This window comes from Ceratotherium simum, chromosome 17 (assembly GCF_057802395.1).
Source record: "Ceratotherium simum simum isolate JZ-2026a chromosome 17, ASM5780239v1, whole genome shotgun sequence".
NCBI classification, from domain to species: Eukaryota; Metazoa; Chordata; class Mammalia; order Perissodactyla; family Rhinocerotidae; genus Ceratotherium; species Ceratotherium simum.
This window is the reverse complement of record NC_141916.1, coordinates 57035810-57048820: the sequence shown is the minus strand read 5'-3', so window position 1 is coordinate 57048820 and position 13011 is coordinate 57035810. Positions and strand designations below refer to the sequence as shown.

The 13011-nt window shown below is 50.8% G+C and overlaps 1 protein-coding gene across 1 annotated transcript in view; it reads left to right on the top strand.

The window, feature by feature from the left end:
* The window catches only part of PRMT8 (protein arginine methyltransferase 8), a 91740-nt gene that overhangs the window by 28070 nt on the left and 50659 nt on the right, over nt 1-13011 (top strand). Inside the window, exon 2 of the mRNA XM_004438756.3 lies at nt 8697-8882. Within this exon, the coding sequence (XP_004438813.1) occupies nt 8697-8882 (186 nt within the window). The remainder of the gene's footprint in view (nt 1-8696; nt 8883-13011) is intronic.

Genomic DNA, 13011 nt, shown 5'->3' with positions numbered 1-13011 from the left:
AGGACACGGTGCACGCCGCCTAGGACTGCCCTTCGCGTTGAGCCACGTGGTGACCCTGGCAGTGACAGCAAGTTAGGGACTGGCCCAAGGTCACCCAGCCTGAAGGTGGCAGAGCCCACATGGAATGCCAGTCCTTTGGCTGTGACGGCCAGGGAGGTTTCTGTATCCTGTGGCTGCCTGTCCTCCAGGTGTGCTTGGCCTGGCTCTGACATTGTCTGGGAATCATCGCAGCACCCAGGCAGTGCCAGGCTGGCCTCTGAGGGCTGCATCAGGAGTCAAAGAGTAATGCGGAAGGTGAGGAGCTGTCCTCAGCCCTGTCTGGACCAGGATTTCATAGACATCCCTGGGGGGGATTGTTAAGCGCACAGCTTGCTGGGTCTCAGCCCCACAGGCTCTGATTCCGCTGGTCTGGGGTGGGGCCTGAAACCCACCCCAAGGTGACTGATGCGGATTTTAGTAGAGAAATACTGCCCTAAATCAGAGGCCTCCAGATGGTTTCCCTTAGAACATTAATTTCTCGAGACGTTTATAGATCTCTCAGGAAAAAAGGGTGCCACAGCCATAAATTTGGTAGCACTAGACACCCTAATTCCCTCTTGGAGATTCACAATTCATTTCAGCAAATTAAAGGCTTAAAAGTATTGCAATTAAGATATCTCTTTACATTTTACAGTATATACATATATCAAATCCTTATGTTGTACACCTTAAACTTACACAACATTATCTGTCAATTATATCTCAGTAAAGCTGGAAAACAAAAGAAATCTCTCTAGCTTATTTGCCCAAACTTACTTGACCACGGAACCCCTTTTCTAGGATTATCTATTCTGTGCATACAGTGGGGAAAATGCAACTCTAGACCAGCAGTTCTCAAACTTCGTGATGCATCAGAATGACGTGGAGGGCTTGTTGGAACAGACTGCCGGGCCCCACCCCGGAGATTCTGATTCAGCAGTTTCTGGTAGGGCCTGAGAACCTGCATATCTTATAAGATCCCAGATGATGCTGATGCTGGTGGTCCAGGCACCACACATTGAGAACCCTGGCCTAGACCCCTCTGTCAGCTCTGGCTCAGCCAAGGGTCCTGGCAGGCCTCCTGGCAGCATTCCCCAGTGGGATGGTGGGGACTGGGAATAGAGAGTGGCAGGACCCGAGGAAGGGGATTCCAAGGAGCATGGCCTTGGAGGGGGCCAGAGTCTAAAGAAATAAAAAGCACGTGAGGATGGACTCTGCGAAGACGTCAGAGTTATAGTCAGGGACACTGTAAAACAGGAAGGTCCAGCGGGTGACAGCAGCTGACACTCTGTGACATGCATCAGTGTCTGGCCTTGCCCCAGGGGATCTAGAGAGTGTCTGTGCCTTAAAAAGCCAACTCTAGTGAGGGGCATGAGAGTGACTGTTGACAAATGAGCAAGCCAGGGGGCCCTGGAGGGCCATGGACAGGAAGACAACACTGGCTTGCAGGACCAGCAACATCTAGATCCTTCTCCCCATCCCCCAGACTCACAGGTTTCTGACCTGCAGAGTGAGAAGCAGGGAGCTGGGGCTATGTACCCCAGCATAACACTTCCTTCTGGGGAGGCTGACTACAACATTGCTTTGCTGGGACCCATCTTCAGCCCAGATGAGAGGCGGGAGAGTAGATATGAGGGTGGAACCAGGGCTGTCTTTGCCCAAAGGCAGACATGAAAGCCATATATTTGTGGTGTGATCTTGGACAATAAGAGGTCCATATGCCCAACAGAGCCCTTGCTTGCATTGCTGCTGACTGACATTCCACCATTAGAATGTTTCCCTTTCAGTTAAAGCTCTGGTCTCTATCTAAAGGCAGACAGATGGTGCTAGAAGACCTATTCTATGTCATTATCAACCACATGGACATCAATTTAGATCACAGTTTTGTGAGGACATGAGGATGAAGAAACGGTGCGATGAGTGTCTGCGGGTGACCCTGGGGGGCGTTCCATGTGAAGAAGGTATGGTGGGAGGCAGGTGAAGGCCGCTGGGAAGAAAGAGGTGGTGAGACCGGGGCTGGGAGTCCTCCCTCCCCCTCCCTCCTCCTCTGCTCCGCCTCAGTGCCCCACCCCCTGCAGTCCCCTTTCTGTCCCTCCACGGGACCTCAAGCCAGGCAGACTGCTGCTGAAGACAGACGACTCAGGTTAGAAAAAGCTCTCTTGCCATTTGGAGAAGAGAGCAGGATTTGGCTCCTCCTGTGGAGCCTCTCGTTCTCGGGAAAATCATTTTTACAGCTTGGGCTGGTGCCAGGAAGAGCCATTTATAGCCCCCAGGCTCGTAGCTTCAGCTGCTGGTGCAGAAGCGCTGGCTTCTCTCTGCCCACTACTGCCTACCCGCCCCCTTCACGTCTACTTCACCTTCACTCTCCTTCCTTATGGCCTCTTTCCCCTCTCCTTCACTACCCCTTGCCTATTTTCTCGGAGGTCCCGGCTCTAGATTTGCCTGTGTGACCCTAGACATGTTCCCTTCCTTATGTCGGCTTCAGCTTTCCTTCTACAAACTGGAGCATGCTGTCTGCCCCCTTCTGAACCTTGCAGAGGTGCCTACATTCACCAAGGCATTTTCTTCTGTTTCGTCATTGCCTGTTGACCCTCTTCCCCTGCCCCGCCCCCACCCCCAGGACTGGACTTCCTGCCTAGACCAGCTTTGTCATCCATTTCTGAGCACAGGGCTCCTAGCTACAGCTTGGTTGTCCTTAGTGGGACTGAACTGAGCTAACCATAGTATCAATGTTAAGAGCATGGCTTTGGCATCCAACAGATGTTGGTTTACATCCTGGCTCTGTTACTTCTAGCTCTGGGCTCAGGGAACTGACTGAATTTCTTGAGTGTCAGTTTCCTCAGCTGTAAACGTCAGTGCCTCATTGAGTTATTAGAAGATTTTCTGAGATGATATTTGTAGTGTTTAGCACAGTGCCTGGTGCACAGTGGGCCCTCAATCAATGTGAGGGATCATCATCATCATCATCATCGTCATCATCATGTCCAGGTGACTGCCCTGGAGCGGTGAGGCCATGTCCTCCCCGAGCTTCTCTCCCTGGGTCCCTGGTGTCTCCAAGTTTCTCAGAGAAGGATGCTTCTCTGTGACTGCCCCTTCTCTGAGGATGTGTGTCCCAAGCATTGCACACTAGTGACCAGGCAAGGGCACCGAAACAAAGACAGCTTCTGTCCAGCCTCACATATTGAGAAGGATGCTGTGCTTGGGAAGCTATGCAGTCACCTCTAAAGCTGAAGAAGGCTCTGTGCCTGAAGCCAACCCCAATCTTGGCTCTATTTAAATATATTAAGGAGAGAAGAAGTCCTAGCTGGTCCAGGCAGCATGTGTGGCCAAGGTCACAGGGGCCTCTGCACCCCTTTAGGTGCCATTCAATGCTGATTCCAAGGTCCCCTTTTCCATCAGGATCCCTGAGACTCTTTCTCCAGCAGCCAACTTACAAAGTGTCTGCCATGCACCACACATTGCACTCACAATGCAAAGGGATGAATGGATTTGGGAGCCATTCACCTCAATACCCACAGGACACGGGAACAAAGAGGTGACTGTGGCCCAGTGCCTGGTCCTGGAGGCTGTGTGCCCAGCTCAGCCTCCTGCAGAGGGGACTTGCAGTCTGCCCATCAGCTGACAGGTGTGCTGGGGGTCTGTCTCCTGGGACAGGCCGGGAGCGGGAGGGGGAGGAGCAGTGGCCCACGATCCCTGGGCATTCAGCACCTGGGGTGCTGCTTTTTATTCCACAGATACCTGCTGACCATCTGTGGCGGCAGGTCCTGTGGAAGAGAGACGTATCCGAACCCTCCAGGTCCCCATATAGGCTTATAGTAAGTCCAGATGTGTCTCTGGAAGCTATTAAAGTTAGCTCAGCCACAAGGGAAGGCCTTTCAGAGGGGCTCTGAAAACTCAGCCTTTGGCTCATCTATCTGCCCTCCCACAGCCTTGGAAAGACTCAAGGAACTTAGGAGATGGGTCTTGGGGGATGATGGTGAGCTCATCTGGAAGCCCCGACTCCTCCACAGGCCACAGTGGCCACCAGAGGCTCTGGGTGGAGGAGGCCTTCAGGCTGCAACCAATCTTGTGTATACCTTCTTCTGGCTTCTCTCCCTGGCCCATCCTCACCCCCTCTACCTCCATCCTGGGGTCTCTCCCAAGTGAACCCCTCAGCCCCCTGCTATGCAGATGGTTCTCAAATCCAGAGTGCCAGCCTTGGCTTGTCTCCAGAGCTCTGGATCACATTTCCTTTTCTTTTTCAGTATTATTACTTTTTGCTATTTACAAAAGTAGTATGTGTTAATGGCATAAATTTTAGAGAATATAAACAAGTATAAGAAAGGAAAGAATTAACTGTCCACAATCCGACACCCTGTGATGATCGCCGCCAATCCTGGTGCCTTCCCTGCGTCTCCCCTCTTCACACACAGGCACGAATAGGTTTAATTTTAAAAATGGGCTCACACCCTACTCTTCTCCCACCTGTTCTCCTCAACTCACAGTTTGTCGTGATCATGTTTCTGTGTTATTAAACACTCTTCCACAACATTTTAAATGGCTGCACAGTGTTCTATCACGTGGATGGACTGGAGTTTATATAATCAGTTTTGTTTGTGGAACTTCTAGATTGACTGCTATTTTTTGCCATTGTGAACAGTACTGTCATGAAATTCTTATAGCTACACGTCTATGATTATCCATGACTCTCTCCTTAGGATAAATTCCAAAAAACGGAATTACTGGGTTAAAGGATTTTTGCTTTTTAAGACTTTAATGCATTTCATCAAACTACCTTCCAAAAACGCCTCACTAGAAGTGTATGAAAGTACCTATTTTTCTATAGCCCTTACAAAAGCAGAGTTTTTGTAGTTTTGGGGGCAGTTAAGCTTATTTGGTATTTAAAAATTATAACTTTTTTTTTTTTTTATTTCCCCCCTAAAGCCCCAGGACATAGTCACATATCCTAGTCGTAAGCCATTCTAGTTCTTCTACATGAGCTGCCACCACAGCATGGCTACTGACAGACGAGTGGTGTGGTTCCACGACAGGGAAGCAAACTCAGGCCACTGAAGCGGTGAGCGCCGAACTTTAACCACTAGGCCATCAGGGCTGGCTCTAACTTTTTTGGTTTTAATTTGAAATTGCCCAGTTTCTAGAGAGGGTAAATATTTTTGCTGCACGTTAATTTGCCATTTGTGTTTATTCCCATGTGAATTGACTAGAAGACCCTCTCCCCAGTGTTAAACTGGGGATGTTCATCTTTTTCTTATTGGCTTGTAAGAGCTCTCCCCATGTTAAGGATGCTAACCTTTGTCTGCCATATATGTAGAAATGTACTTCTCAGTACATCATTTGCCTTTCAATTTTATTGATGATATTTGTTGACTGGGAATGCATTACTGTCTGCTTGTTAGACATCTTTTCTTATATGACTCAATGACATTTCCAACCTCACATATCTAAATTGAAATTCATTATTTTCCCCCGCCCCAACCTGCTCCTCCTGCTGACTTGCTTATTTCTGTTAATGTCACCACCATTTTCCTAGTCACCCGGGCTTGAAATGTTGAAGTCATCTTTGATTCCAGCTTCTCTTTTTTCCCCTACGTGCTGTCAGTTGCCAACTCCTATGGATGCTATTTCTGCAGTTTCTCTGGCAGGCAGCGCCTCTAACATAACAGTAGTTCAGGGTCTCATTATTTCTTGACTGGACTCTGAAAATAGCCTCCTAAGTTCATACTTTGCCTCCCCACTCCCAGTGCCTCCACTCTTCCTTTCTCCTCCTTGTCCCCTCCTGCACACACACTGCCACCACATAAATCTTCCTAAAGCAGAGCTCACACATAGAACTCCGGTGGTTACAAACCACCAACAGCTCCCCATTATCTTGTATTTAATTACAACCTCTTAGCATGGCTGGAATTCCCTTTCAACTGAATCTCCCACCGTCTCAGCCAAGTTGCTCCCCAAACAAGCTCACTGCTCTCCTGCCCCTTTACCTTTTTGCTCAAGCTGTTCCTTCCTCCTAAAATTCCCTCCCACCATCTCCATCTACCAAAATCCATCCGGAAAGCTCCCCACCTGCCCCACTGCCAGCTAGCCCAGTGTTTTCTGATTCCTTAAGTTGAAGTGAATTCTCTCTCCTTTAAACCCCCAGAACAATTTGCTTGAACTTCTCTTCTAAAACAAACCTTATTCCATCGTCTCTTGGAGCCCTCAAAGGTCTTATACTCCCACCAGAAAGCAGAGTCCCTGAGGGCGCTGCTCCTACTTCTTCCACAGACCCGCACAGGACCTGCCGCCACAGATGGTCAGCAGGTATCTGTGGAATAAAAAGCAGCACCCCAGGTGCTGAATGCCCAGGGATCGTGGGCCACTGCTCCTCCCCCTCCCGCTCCCGGCCTGTCCCAGGAGACAGACCCCCAGCACACCTGTCAGCTGATGGGCAGACTGCAAGTCCCCTCTGCAGGAGGCTGAGCTGGGCACACAGCCGCCAGGACCAGGCACTGGGCCACAGTCACCTCTTTGTTCCCGTGTCCTGTGGGTATTGAGGTGAATGGCTCCCAAATCCATTCATCCCTTTGCATTGTGAGTGCAATGTGTGGTGCATGGCAGACACTTTGTAAGTTGGCTGCTGGGGAAAGAGTCTCAGGGATCCTGGTAGAAAAAGGTCCTTGGAGTCAGAGTTGAATAGCAGCTAAGGGGTGCAGAGGCCCCTGTGACCTTGGCCACACATGCCGCCTGAAACAGTTAGACTTTTTCTCTCCTTAATATATTTAAATAGAGTCAAGATTGGGGTCAGCTTCATGCACAGAGCCTTCTTCAGCTTTAGAGGTGACTCTGCAGCCAGCATGGGAGTTTGCAATTGACACAGTCTATTTTTAGCCTCTGGGAGACCGTGACCAACATCCCAAGCTGAGGGTGGGCGCACCTGCTGCATTCTAATGAGGCCGCCCGACTGCCTCTGCCAGCCAGCCCGGGATCTTGCCGACCTGAAATCTGATGTTGCTAAACTGGGAAGTCTGCTTATTTCCCAGAGGCTGTAGCCTAGATACACCAGGAAAATGGGACCATCACACTCTCCCCAGCTTGCTCCCCCCAGCTCGGGACACAGGGCAGTCTTGGGGCTGTGCCCACAGCATGACGGAAGGGATAGAATCCCTCGGATTTCTTGATCTTCCTCTGTCCTAGGACCTCCCTATTTTCTCTGCTGGAAAGGAGATAGGAAGTCTGAGCTGACCCAACTCACAGATGAGAAATTGAGGCACAGAACAGGGGCATGTTTATGTGATCTGAATAATAATAATAAAGCACTTACTATATGCCAGGTAGTGTTTTAAACTCTTTATGTATATTAACTCATCAAACTTCTTGACAACTCCCTCAGGTAGATTTTGTTATGACTTCTGTTTTATAGAAGAGGAAACTGAGGCACAGTGATTTGTCAGCCAACAAGTAGCAGGGCTGGGTTTCAAAGCCAGGCAGTGTGACCCAGGTTTGCACTTGTGCACCGTGCCCTCTGCTTCCCAATATCCATCTTTAATTTTACCAGAGCCAGGAGAGGACCCAGGACCCCTGATCCTCAGCCCCAGAGGACCAGTGAATGGAGACTACCGCCTCTCTGTTTTTAAAATTCTCCTCTGCTTTGAGGACTTTGCTGTGCACATCTAGGTTTCCTACACTCCAGGGAGAGGCGGTTCTTCTCCTGGCATAACTCCGCTTCTGCAGGGAAGTCTGAGCTTCTGGGCCCCGGAAGCTCCCTGAGCTTCCGTCCTTCTCCCTCCTCTTAGTCTGTGGAGGAGGAGCCAGTCAGCAATGGGCAGCAGCAGTGGGGTGCAGTGGGGTGCAGTGCTGGGCAGGATGCAGGGTTGCAGGATGCAGAAAGAGCAGTCATTGGTAGTGCCCAGGCAGGAGGTTGGCCGTCAGGGTGGGTATTCACAGTTCAGAGTAAACTTCTGCTGAAGTTCAGAGTAAAACTGTGAATCAGAAACTAGGAGGGCAAGACAAAGGGGGTGAGACACCAGAACTAAGAGACCTGTACTCGGGGGCCAAGTGCTGCTTGTTGGGAGGAGATAAGCCCATGGGCTCCATCTTCCTAAGGGTGCAGGTGAGATTCATTTTAGTTAATGAACATTTACTATGTGCGAGGCCCTTTTCTAAGCTAACTTATCTAATCCTCAGGACAACTCTAGGAGATGGGGCCCATGTTATTCTCACTTCAGAGGCGGGGATAGCGAGGTACCGAGAGGTTAATAACTTGCCCAAGGTTGTATAGCAAGTAAGTGGCAGGGCTGGTATTCAGTCTTGGTAGAAGGGCTCTGGAATCTACACTGCAGCCATCATGCTCTACTCTGCGATGCGATGCTATACCTCTTTCCCTTTTCCTGTAAAGGAAGGTATTATTGTCCCTGTTTAATAGACGTGGACACTGAGGCCTAGATCGGCTCAGGTCACCCAACTAGTAAGAGGTGGAACTGGATTAAATCAGGTCTGTTTGGCTCCTCAGTAACATGCCACCTCTCCACAAATCACAGCGATCAAGCTGACTGCCAGAAAGCCTGAAGGGACCAGCCACCCCTTTGGAGTGGCCGCTGTGGCTGATTGGAGCGGGGCTCAGGAGGGGAAGGAAGGAGGGGCGGACTCTCAGGGCAGGATCTGCTGCCACTGTTAACCCCAGCCCCTTCTCTTCCCCTCAGGTGAACAGTCTCCCCTCGCAGCCCCCCCAGCCTGTTGTCCCACCCAAGCCTGTGCAATGTGTCCACCATGTGTCCACTCAACCCAGCTGCCCAGGACGGGGCAAGATGTCCAAGCTGCTGAACCCGGAGGAGATGACCTCCAGAGATTATTACTTCGACTCCTACGCCCACTTTGGGATCCACGAGGTAAAGCATCCTGAGCTGGTGGCCGAAACGGGCAAGCTCGGCCCTGCTGTTTCAGTGCTGATTTCTGAGGCAGCACAATGGGTTCAACTCTCTGCTGGCATAAAGTGAGTTCTCCCGGTGGCTGGAGACCCCTGACCCTCTCTCCATCCCGTGGGCTTCCCTGGGAGGGGGTCAGGACCAGGCCTGGAGCAGGTGAGCGGGTGAAAGTGTGTGTCTGTGTGATTCTCAGCCAGAGAGCAAGGGGTGCTCAGGATTTCTTTGTTTATAGTCCAGCACCTGTGTCCCTTCCCGACCCTAAGCCCAGGTGATCCAGGTGGACTAGATGTCCTTGGTCCTTGCTCTTGGAGCTCAGATGTTTTGCATCTAGAGTCCAGAGGCCGAAAGGGCCTTCAAAAGGTCATGATGTCTGGTCTTTGGGCAGGCACGACCATGAACCCTTAGGTTCGTCCCAGACCAATGAGCGCCTCCAGGAGAAGAAATGCAGCAAGCTTCCTGGGAAACCTGGCCCGGGTCTGACACCCTGATGGATTCCCAGGAAATTCTCGTGTCTAAATGCTTGTCTCACACCGTAGCAGGGAAGATTCATGTTCACTGTAGAACAGAGCAGAGCTTCCCAACAAGAGGTTTCCTGGCTGTAGTGGGGGCACTTTTACCTCCCCCACCTTTGTCACCTCCAGTGTCGTCTCGAGCCACCCCAAACATTAACTAACATCACTAACATTCAGTGAGCTCGGTGAGTTGGGCACTGGTCTAAGCACGTTATATGTGTCATTTCAATTAATCCTCCTAAGAACCCGGTGAAGAAAAGATTTCTCTTATCCCCTTACGGTATGAAAAAATATTGAAAAAGGAACAAAGGCTTGCTTGCTATGCAAATGCATTTTCAAAATAAGTCTCAAAGCTCCCCTTGCACTTAGATGCTTCTGGAAACCCTCCCTGTATGGAAATGGTGACACTGCCATTGCCAGAGGGTGTTTAATAATAATAGCTGGCACTGTTTTTTTGTTTTTTGAGTGCTTACAACATGCTGGGTGATGTTGCAAGCATTTTGTATTATGGCTCGTTTATTCCTCAGGTCAACCCGATGAGGTTGGTGTTATTATTCGTCCCCATTTTACAGATGAGGATGTAAGACCTTAAGAATCAGATCAACCTTGGGGCTGGCCCGGTGGCATAGTGGTTAAGTTCGTGCACTCTGCTTCGGCGGCCTGGGGTTCACAGGTTCGGATCCCGGGTGCGGACCTACGCTCTGCTTATTAAGCCATGCTGTGGCGGGTGTCCCACATATAAAGTAGAGGAAGACGTGCATGGATGTTGGCCCAGGGCCAATCTTCTTCAGGAAAAAGAGGAGGATTGGTAATAGACGTTAGCTCAGGGCCAGTCTTCTTCTTCAAAAAAAAAAGAGAATCAGACCAAACTTCATTCATCCCTGCTGGTTCCTCTGTGCGCAAGGTCACGAGCTAATAAATGGCAGAGCTAGAAATTATGCCTTCACATTCTGGGCCCAGGGGCTTCATTCCTAACCACCATGCCATACAGCCTTTAAAATAGTCTTTCTTTCTGGAAACTTTGACTTCGTTCCTGCTGGTTCCTTTGCAGCTCCATGTGGAGAAGAGAGTAGAGGAGGGTCCCTCAGTTACTTCTAGACTCAGGGGCCTGGCCCACTTATCCCAGGGGGACTTGAGGTTTGGCCCCCTGAGAACTGCTCTCCACATCAAAGCGACAGGCCTGGGGCCGGCAGGGGAGGGGGAGGGACCCTGTGTTTAGTTCTGGGGGTCCTGGCTCAGCAGGGCCTGGCAGCTGAGCCTGCCACTCTTGGTGGCTCCAATGCCACCCTGGGGCAGACGGGTGAGCTGCTGCACCTTCCTTGATCCTGTTCCCCATGGGGGCGGGGTTGGGATGGTGCCCTGAGCCCTGTCCTAGGCCTGGGAGAGGCTGTGGGAGGCAGAAAAGACTCCTCCAAGAGCTCCCCCTCCTCCAGACCCTGCCCCTAATTAAAGGACATGTCCTCTATGTGACAGACTCTAACAAGCCTGTGGCTCTGGGCACCCATTTCAGGGCAGGTTCCTAGGAAGAGACAGCAGTTCCCCAAAATGGCTCCCTGTGGGCCTTTTTGAAATCCCCCTGTTAGAAACCAACCAATCATGATGTACACCTTATGCCTACCCTTCCCTAGTCGTCAGGCTCCACCCCCTGCAGAGCCTCCTGCACTGACTTCTCAGACCCCTCCCTCTGAATTGCTGAGTTCTTGCTGGGCCACACCTTTGGCCCCCAGGATGCGCTCCCTGTGCTATTATTAACCTCTATTGTTTTTTCATGATGTTCCTCAGTCTCTAACCCAGGGTCTGGCCCCTTGTCTGATTTGCAAAGGTTTGTTGACACGGCCACTCATCTCATCACTCAGGGGATGCCTGGTCAGTACCACAGCTGGGCATCCAGAGGGTATGATCTCCCCTGGGAGAAGACACCAAGGGTCACCAAATAAATACTAGACCAGGTCCCTCAATTTCATGTATTGATAGAAAAAGCAAACTTGTACATGAGCATATATAAATGTAGCGCAGACTGAGCTAATAAACTTGGAGTAGAGGATCTGCAGGTCATACCTAACACTTCTTTTCTTAGTAACCTATCCTAGAATAGTTTTAGCAACCCTTTGCATCGGGAAGCACTTCTGATGACCTAGCTTACTTCCCTCCTGTGGCTGCTGCTGCAGGCGGTCTCCAGATCCCGGCTTCTGGGGAAATGCATAGGGCTTTAATGTAGGGGCAGCTAGCTGGCCTTTCTTCATCCCTGAGGTTTCCCTCCACCCTGTTCGGTCTCCAAGATCACCAGGTATGAAAGGAGGTAGGGGGGCACGTGGATGGACTCTTAACATTGTTCTTTGCAGAGAGAGGGCCTGCTCAGTTCTCGTTATCAAGCCCCAGGGATCTCCATTCCATGCCAGATGGCTTGCGGCGATGCCTTTGCCTCCTCAGCCTGGACAAGACCCATATCTCACCATCCGGAGCCGAGCTGGCCATTTGGCAGTCTTCTCCCATCATTAACAACATGCTCACATGGGCGGGCGGCAGCACCGCCAGCTTGCTGATTAATAGTGATCAGCAAGTGCTTAGGAAACATGGTGCGGGATGGATTGGATTTGAGTAGTCTGGAAATACAAACAAGAAGTGGCAAGTTTGGGTGAGAGCACTGGTGGGGGCTGGAGAGCACAGCAGGAGGTGATTCTGGATACTTCTGTGCTTCCAGCCCGAGGTCCCACCCAGAGGTGACTCTGTACTCAGCCTCTGGAGGGCAGGGGCTAGAGAGAGGAGGACCGCGGTATTGTCACAGGGCCTCTCTGAGAAGAATGGAATCTTGAACAGGACAGATGTGACAGATGTGTACTTACTGAGGCCTCTGTTCAGAGCAGAGGGGGCCAGCTCTATGACCTCCCAGATCCCAGCTCTAAATTCACAGCATCTTTGACAGCTGGCCCTGGACTTGGTGCCTCAGCTGCCAGAAGAATCCCTGCCAGTGGGGCTGTGTTCCCAGGCTCCAAGCCCTGGGCGCCAATCCCACTCCCGGCCAGCGCTCTTCTTTTGACAATCTTGCTGCAGGTTCTTTTGAAACAGATTCTTCAAGGCCTTGTTTCCCAGCAATTAGTTAATGTGCTGTCATGTGTTTAATAGGCAGGGAAGCTGGGGGACGAGGTCATCCACAGCTGGGGGCTGGGAATTGTTTTCAACAAGGGTGGCATGCTCTTGTCTGAAATGTCTGGAGACTTCTTTGGGCTCTTCTGTCTCAGGGATGATTAAAGCTCGGGTGGAGGAACGGGAGAGAGCCTTTTCTTTTGGCAGGCCAAGTAGGGGAAGCCTTGCGAAGTCACAACCTCTCTTCTCCCGGAACTTGTACCTTCGGACCTAACACCTGTGGTCTAGAGCCTCAAGGAAGGGATGAGGGGGCCAAAGAAGTGACAAAAGGCAATGAATTCAGTGGGGGGCACTTGGGAAGCTGCCCTTCAGCAACAATAGGATCTGTGGAGGTACTGGGCCATTCTAATTCCATCAGGAAAGGCAGTTAGGTCTTTTAACTGTGGCTATGATTGAGAGATTTCTGAAACATTTGCCATTACTTTGTCTCCATTCCC